Below are 8,551 nucleotides of genomic sequence, written 5' to 3'. Positions count from 1 at the left end.
CTTGGCAGAAAGGGACTTTGGGGTGCTGGCTGACAGCTGGCTCAATATGAGCCAGCAGTGGGCCCATGTGGCCAAGAAGGCCGATGGCATATGGGCCTGTATCAAGAACAGTGTAGCCAACAGGACTAGGGCAGTGATCACCCCCCTGGACTCAGCCCTGGTGAGGCCACACCTCGAGGGCTGCATATTCAGTTCTGGGCCCCGCACTTTGAAAAGGACATTGAGCTGCTGGAGCACGTCCAGCAAAGGGCAACAAGGCTTGTGAAAGGACTAGAAAACATGTCTTATGATGAATGGTTGAGGGAGCTGGGTTTGTTTAGTCTTGAGAAGAGGAAGATCAGGGGAGACCTTATCACTCTCAACAACTACACAAAAGGAGGTTGTAGTGGTGTTGTGACTGATTTCTTCTACTGTGACTGCAGAGAAAGGATTAGAGAAAATGGCCTAAAGCTGAGACAGGGGAAATTCAGATCAGATATTTGAAATTTTTTTTTCTCTGTTAGAGTGCTCAGGCACTGGAATAGATTGCCCAGGCAGGTAGTGGAGTCGCCATCCCTGGAGGTGTTTAAGAGATTTCTGGATCTGGTGCTGGGTGATGTGTTTTAGTGTTTTAGGGGTTACAGTGGAAATACTGGGTTGAAGGACTTGATGATCTTAAAGGTCTCTTCCAATCTTGATGATTCTACGATTCTGTGTGTTTGTGCAGATGCCCAACACAGCTGAGGGAACATTGCTGGGGCAGCTGTAGGCATATGTTAGGAGAGAGCTGGCAGTTGCCTCACGAGCACCACACCTGTCACAGAAAGTGCCCCAAATAGCACCATGCAGGAGAGAGATCACCCCATTACTCCCGTACGTTCACCATCCCCTCTCTAAAGAGAGCTTCCAAATGTGGAATTCAGTTTATTCCTATTCCCCAAACACCTCAGCTGACTGCTTCTGCATTTCCAAAGCTGTGGAAGGTGCTGTTACACTACTACCCACCACGCTGGGAAATCCAGAGTAGGAGCCCCTGTCAGGGAAGGCTGGGCAGAGCACAGACTGATGCCATCTCCTGGGGATGAAAGTGCAGCCCACAGCCCTGTGGTAGCTTTCTAGCCCACTGCCTCAAAAAGCCAAATCCCATTCACCAGGTAGGAGCCACACACAGCCAGAGGCTTGGACACTGGAGTGCTCCTGGCCAGACTCAGGCTCTGAGGCTCATCTTGACTTTATGAAGCACAGTGACTTTGAATAGCCACATGCTCAGTTCAGATGGCAAAACAACAGCCTGAATTTTATCATCTCTGCCTCATTTCTAGTTCCCTGGTGATGAGCAAAGGGGCTCAAGAAGCAGGACCAGCTGTTGATGACTGCAGAAGGGGTAAGCACAGAGGGACCAAGTCTGCCAGACACCTTGCTAACCCTCAGAAAGACACAGTATTGAAATAGAGAAAGCAATGCTTCTCTCACAGTTCTGTACAAAGGTCAAGTACAAAAAACACATCCAAAAAAATCAATCAATCAATCAATCAATCAATCAATCAATCCATATGACAGCATTTATTAGTCATTTTAACACATCACATAGTGTCAGAAGCTCTCTGAGAGGAGTTGATTCTGGGACCCTTCAGCCTCCAGCCCACAGGGCTGGCCCTGGGCTGAGACCACTGGCAACGCCTGGCACAATCTGCAGGGCAGAGCTGGACCCTGCTCGGCTCCTAGAGTCTGAAGCAGTAGCTAGTCAAGTTAAATAGATTGTTTAATATTGTACAAAAGGCACACAACAGATAACAGCCATTTAAGTTCATGTGATGCAGTTCCCCATGTCACAGAGAAGAAGGGAGAGGCTGGGCAGAGACCCTCCCAATGTAACCTTACAAAATAACAGGGATTTTCCATTTCAGTGCTGTTCCCACCAGTAACCTATTGGGGCTGCCCCACACACAAAGTAGCAGTAGGTTTGGGCTCTGTTCTCCTGCTCTCCCCCAGAACCGGGGACCATGGAGAGGGTCGTCCTGTTTTGAGAGGACTTTCTCTACCTTTTTTCCAAGGAGAGTCTTGGGGCATGCAGGATCCTATCAGTCCCTGGGAAGGAGGAGAGGCACGAGGCAAACCCAAGTGATGCAAAGAGGAAAAAGCAGAAACATAGCTCCAAGGTCTCCAGCCCCCAGCTACTTCCCCCTTCTCCTGTTACCAGCCTGCAACAACTCGCACCTCACTCTGGCATGCCCCCACTGCCAAGGCAGACACACCAAAGGCCAATGCACAAGTTAATCTGAAGGCTGTTATCCACAGTGACGTCTTCCTAACCCTCATCACACCCATCCCATCAGGCACCTGAGATCCGGACAGAAGTGAAAAGTTTGCCCTTTCCCTCTCTCCCCACCTCCACCCCAGTCTCTTCTTCTGTCCCTGGTTTTACTCCCCTTTTGATTTCCGTGTGCCACTCAGATAAGTTTTGAAGAAGAAGTTGCAAAAGAGTATCAGTAAAGTGATATAAACCCAGGATGAACTGAGAAGCTGTGGCCAGGTGATAGGGCAGACCTTATCATCCTTCCAGAAGGCGATAAGGAAGTTCAGTATTACAAATCCCGTCATCTGCACCATTTGTGAAGTGGTGATTATTATGGCGATGGAACTGGGTACCCGGGTGCCCGTGGCTGTCACGGTATAGTAGGAGTATGTGAGAGCATGGATACTGAAGTTCAAGGCTATAACCCAGCCAATACCAGGCACCATAGCATTATAGGTATACCAGCTTACAACTGCTGCAGTTAAATGGTGATACCAGTGGACAAAGGTGAGCTTCTTTTTCCGAAGTACAATGAACACAGTGTCACCTTGAGTTGGGAGAGAAGTGCATTGTTAGTTAGGTGAAAGCACAGCAGTTGCACAAGTTTTCACATGAGGCAGAACAAGCAAGCTTCAATACTGAAACCATATGTGGCTTGATCTCACCAAAACCTAGGTTCACATTGAAATAATCTGACCTGAAAAACATTGTTTAGGCACCCTACCTGCTCGCACGTTTGTAGTATGAGAGTCCCTTGCCCCAGGCTTCCTTGCCTAGCTCTACCTGCACAGCACTTCAGACCAGCTCGTCTTTATTCTTTGGATGGAAACTGGGTGGAAAGCCCAGCCCTTCTCTGCCTGCCTGCTGCACCCTCACTGCAGTAATTCCAGGACAGAATTGCCTAGTCCAGGCCCTGGCCTGGGGATCAAACTAAAGTAATAACATCAGGCTGCAACCCGGTGGCAAGTATATCATCTGAGGGAGCAAGAAAACGAGTGGCAAGTGCAAGGCTAAGCAACCAAGTAACAGTTATGAACACACAGGATGAGTTTCAGACTCACCCATTTCCACGAGTTTGCTCAATACAAATAAACAGATCCAAAGTTTGGAGACAGGGTGAACGTAGACAGATCGACTACACACTGATTGCTTAAATCCCTTGGTAAGAAGGAGGAAGGCTATTTGCTTCCAGACCCGCCAGGCTCCAATGACACTGCAAGAAAATCAGAGAAGAGCTGAACACTGTGCTCAGGGCCCACCACATCTCTGCACCCAAGGATATTCAGCTAACTCCATCTCGATGCCCAGGGTAGTCTCAGGGACATCTAAACAAACAGTTGTATTCTTTTACTTCCCAGATGGTTTTAGCTCTCTGCGGGGCTCGTGCTTGCCCAACACCTTTTAGCCAGGATATTCCTGCAAGACAGAGTAGTGAAAGGCTGCTGGTCCCACCAGAACAGCAGCAAGACACAAGGAGTAAGTAGTTTGTGAGCCACCAACACAGCCATTCAGTTTGCCTGGTGTCACGATGCAGCTCCTGGAGGGTGGCAGCAGCCAAGGTCTAAGTATCAAAGAGTGCTCCCTTGTTACACTCTCTGCTTCCACTGCTTGAAGAGGCACTTGAGCAAAAGCTGCTACATTGATCAGAAAAGGGGGACAATTGTCCTGATGTCCTGCACAAGACATGCCCAGGGAGCATTTACAATCTCCTGTGGCAGGCAGTTCCTACAGCTTATGAGAAGAAATACCACTTTTTCTTTGTTATCAACCCGTACATTTCATCTGCATGAGCTTGTTTCTGAACAGATCATGAACAGTCATCCCTTGAACTCCCCTCTCACACAGCTTGTGATTTTACAGACCACTGCCATGCCCAGCCTTAACAGTGTCCCTTTGACTTGATAAAAGCCAGCTGGAGTTAAGGGGCAGTAGTCTAATTTCTCTCTATCTCATGAAACAGACAGAAAGAGGTATGGAGATAAGAGAAATTTTGGAAAATTGACATCTGCTTGTTTATAATTACAGAGCATGGGCAGAAACAGTCTTGTGGCCACTGCAGAAAACCAGTACTGTAAGACTGGACAGTTCGAAAACATACATTTTGTATTAATCTTCTGTGCTTCTGTGAGCATAGCAGAACAGGATTAGAGAAAGGTGAGGGGGGGAAACAATTTTAAAGATTAATAGACCTCAAATCAAACTTGTAATTGATAGGCATCCTTTGAATAAGGGAGGATCTCTGCTTTTGCAGGCTTCACATTCATATCTACCCACTAATGATTTTCAAGCACAGTCCCCAGCGGTCCTTCTGCAACTCATTCCACTTGCTGGAATATTTCTGGTGGCAAACAAATTACTTGTATGAGCAGGTCACTTCCCCTAGTTGGAAAGGGCCTTCACAGGGAAAAAATTGTTTATTTACTTAGTGACATCATGGATATCCAGAATTTTCCATCAATGCAGTCCTTAGAGAAAGGTCTACAGCTGTCTCCAGTTTTAGTAAAGGCTCTTACCTGAACAAGGTCAGACCGAAGGACCACAGGGTCAGTGGTGTCCGCAGGTGGTAGGCTCTCCGTTCCTTCATGAAATGCTGGATTCCAAAGACCAGGATCAAATAAATAGCAGCAACAATGAAACACTTGTCCCTGCAAGTACAGGAGAGGGAGCCATCAGGAAAAGACCCAAACTGACCCATTTTCATCCAGACTTCTGTAGCCCCAATGAAGTGCTCTCACCAAGAAACAAAAGATCTCCCATTCGTGTGCTAAGGTTGGGCTTGGAAGAAAGCCTGCCCTGACAGTGAGTAGAGCTAGCAAGGAAAAACTATGGGGACTGCAGAAAAGAAAGTGAACTGCTACATCATGAAGATTTCCACAAAACCTTGATGGGATGAGACAGGTTCTGGTAGCCTATGAGCAGAATCCTGAGCAAACACATCAATGCATTTTATCCATTTACACATCAGACTCTATAGGCAGAGGATGCCTACGCAGGATGTCTAAAAAGGCCAGTTGCACCAGTAAGCTAGAGCCTCAAGTCCCTTGTGTTATATCCCACTCCTTTCTAAGGCTTTTTGGCAGCATGTCAGGGCTCAGTACCCTATTTGCCGGTGCAAGGGCTGCGGTGGCCATCCGTGACTGCTCTTTGCCCTCTTGACACATCACCACCTCCCTACAGGCTGCAGCACCACCTGGACCAGTTTGCTCTGCCCCACGCACTGCTGCAGCCCTTCCTCAACAGGTGTGCAGCCAGGGCCACCCAACCTCCTCCTCCTCGGAACTGAGGACCCCCACACCTCTTCTTCTGGAAACAGCAGGACCCGATGGGGCTACCCGGGGTCCGGGGTGCACTGGAGCTGCAACCTCCTCTCCTCTCACCGATTCTCCGTCATCCATTTCATGGCTGCCAGCGAATTGAAGTTCTTCTCGAACTCATACTCTCCCAGCGGCTGCAGCTCCGACGGGTCAATGTTCAGTTCCATATCCGGCATCCCTGGGCGCAACCGAAAATCAGCAGCTCCCCGACCCGCACCGCCGGATATAATCCCGAGAATGCGCTCCGCCCCAATATCACACCGGAGGAGGGAGTGAGGGACGGGACTGGGGACCTCCCAGCCCGACGGGGAAAGCGGAACCTCCCTCTCCTTGCCCAGCACGGGGATTGGGAGGGCCGGTCTCCCCCTCGGGCCGGGAGGGAGGCCCTCCCGCTCACTGAGTACCTGCCCCACCCATCCCAGCTCGCCCCTCAGCAGATGGGCAGGGTAATAACTGCACTGTCACCAACAACGGGCAGAAATACCAGTACCCTGACTGCAGTTAGCTGTTGTGCAGTATCTGGCCAGTGCTGCTTCAGATTAAAAGGGCTCTAGGTAATCTCCTACTTAGGTTCCTGCAGCTGAAAATGGTTCCAGTATAGTCAAAATCCCCTGAACCCAGCATATCTCATTGCACCCTCTGGTCACTTCACTCAACTTGGTACTTCACCTGAGTGTCATGTGTTTACACATGTGCAACAGCAGCACCCTACAAAGCTCACAGACTTGGGGAGACTTTTACCTCATGCAGACATCAATGCTCTTGTACACAAGTCATCTGCTTAACTGCTAACTCTTCAAACAGAAGGTGAACATTTCTTTTGATGAGACATTTCATAGAATCATAGAATGGTTTGGGTTGGAAGGGACCTTAAAGATCAGTAAGGTCCAATCCCTCCATTGTGAGCAGGGACATCATCCACTAAACCAGGTTGCTCAAAGCCCCATCCAGCCTGGCCTCAAATGTTTCCAGGAATGGGGCATCTACAATTTACTCTGCATTTGACAGTGCAGTGGTGTGAGAAAATGAGGAAGACTTTGACATATAGGAATTAAAATCCCTTCATGATTTTTGCCCATCCCTGACTTAGACCCCCTATTTTGTAGAGCATTTGTAATTTTCTGTAGAAAGGTCAGCTTATACTTGTCAACAGCAGTATTTTCTCCATACTATGCACAGGGAGAACATCCTGTATATAGCATGAGCTCCCACTGTGCCTTGCACAGCTCTCACATTAGTGTTTCCAGCTCCCAGGACGTCCTGCCCCTCTTCCCCCCCCCCCCCTTCCAGAGGTCTGCAGCTCAAGGACTGTACAGTCTCCATCCTGGATCACTTGTCTTTTGTCTTTCATCACCTGCTTTGGGCAGCAGCATCACCAAGCAGAATACTCAGGTACATGCTGAAGACACCTTTCATCTGCTGCAAGGGCTTCTACACACCAAAAGACTAGGTGCAACCATGGAAGCAGGGTACTTTTTGCACTAGCTTCTAATGCATACAAGTTGACATTCAGTCTCCGTATTCAGCAGGAAAGCCATGTTGGGGACCTTATAAATTTATCCCTCTCCATGCTCTAGACAACGGTTTCACTGTTGCTGACTCCTTTGCCTGCATATTGTTTGTAGATTTGCTGTTCTCAGATGGAGTACAGTGGTTAGCTGCTTGAGGCACAACAAATACAAAACACCTGCTTTGTTATCTTTAGCAGTTGTTAAACAAGGTCTCCTTTATGTAAGACACCACAAGAGGTACTGCTCTTGGGAGATGCAAGGGTAAACTGGATTAGCTGAGTAGAAAAGGTGCTGATACTGACATAATTTCTTATTCCTAACCTAATCCTTTGTTCAATAGTAAAAGTTTTCATTTTGAAACTGCTTCATGCCACACAAACAAGAACATTGCCTCTCCTAGAGCAGGCCTGTCCACCCATTTCTGAGGTGGTGGCGTGTTCAGTTACAGGAGGAGCTCATGCCTTCAGCAGTTTGGTACCACCTGAGCAGGCAGCTGGTAGAGAGCACTCCCCAAGAGCATCTTTGGCAGAAGGGAACAAGAACAACACGTAAAGAACAGAGGCAGACAGAAACGACGAGGCTCTCGGCATCCTCCAAAATCCCTGTCTTGCTTAGTAAGGCAGGGCTTTCTCATGGACTAAAAGCTTACCTGAGCAATCCAGATGGGGTTGTGACATTCTGATTATCCTCTTGCCTCCACAATGTCAAATACATCTGTCTGCACTCCCAGATCTGGGTGGGCTAGCCTGCAGAGAGCTGCCAAGTCCAGTGCCCAGACACTGGCACTGTGCTCAGAACCACTGTTGGACTCAGGATGCAATGTGGACATCATAGTGACTTTTAAATAAACAGATGAGCTTATTTTCACACATCACAGTGAGTTGCACAGAGCTCAGATCCTGCAGGTGAAGAAGCAAAGCCCCAGCAACACTTCACAGACCGTTGGCGCATCAGGGCTGCAATCCTGAATTAGTGGGAGAGGAGCACTGCATTCTTCTGTCCTCCACATGAGTGGGGAGGAGACAGAGACTATGGAGCAGAAGCCTCCATGCCTTTATTCAGAGGCCATGATGGCTATGCAGGACCTCAGAAAGACAATTTCCTGAGTACATGCAGAGGGAGGACTAGTTTCTGATATGGTGACTGAGCATCACCTACAGTGTCATTTGCCCTGGGGTTGAGATTACAAGATAATTGATTTTTGCACAAATATCACATTTCAGACTCCAAATGTTAAAATAAATTTCCTATAACAGGACAGTAAACAACAAACTGACTTAGTGGTAGATAGCATATTCGCCTTCCATCGAGACTGAAGAGCATGTAGCTGTTTGTGAAAGACTCCAGGTGCCATTCAAGATGAGTAACAGCATGCCACATCCTGGTAGGATCCAAAATACAGGAAGTTGTTTCTATAGAGTAGGTATTTGTTTTCCTAAGAACATCACAAA

At 48.1% G+C, this 8,551-nt stretch overlaps 1 protein-coding gene across 1 annotated transcript; it reads right to left on the bottom strand.

Moving 5' to 3' along the window:
* Window positions 1-2,400: 2,400 nt before the first annotated feature.
* On the bottom strand, window positions 2,401-7,814 carry ELOVL3 (ELOVL fatty acid elongase 3). Its single transcript, XM_027878041.1, has 4 exons — window positions 7,750-7,814; window positions 4,789-4,920; window positions 3,337-3,488; window positions 2,401-2,822 (listed from the first exon to the last, which is right to left on the bottom strand). Exons 1-4 carry the CDS (start codon window positions 7,812-7,814, stop codon window positions 2,401-2,403), a joined length of 771 nt encoding a protein of 256 aa, XP_027733842.1.
* Window positions 7,815-8,551: the final 737 nt, after the last annotated feature.

The sequence above is a fragment of the Empidonax traillii genome, unplaced genomic scaffold (genome assembly GCF_003031625.1).
Source record: "Empidonax traillii isolate 1590-97213 ecotype Southwest subspecies unplaced genomic scaffold, ASM303162v1 scaffold38:size1800464, whole genome shotgun sequence".
Taxonomy (NCBI): domain Eukaryota; kingdom Metazoa; phylum Chordata; class Aves; order Passeriformes; family Tyrannidae; genus Empidonax; species Empidonax traillii.
This window is presented reverse-complemented; position numbering and strand designations above follow the sequence as displayed.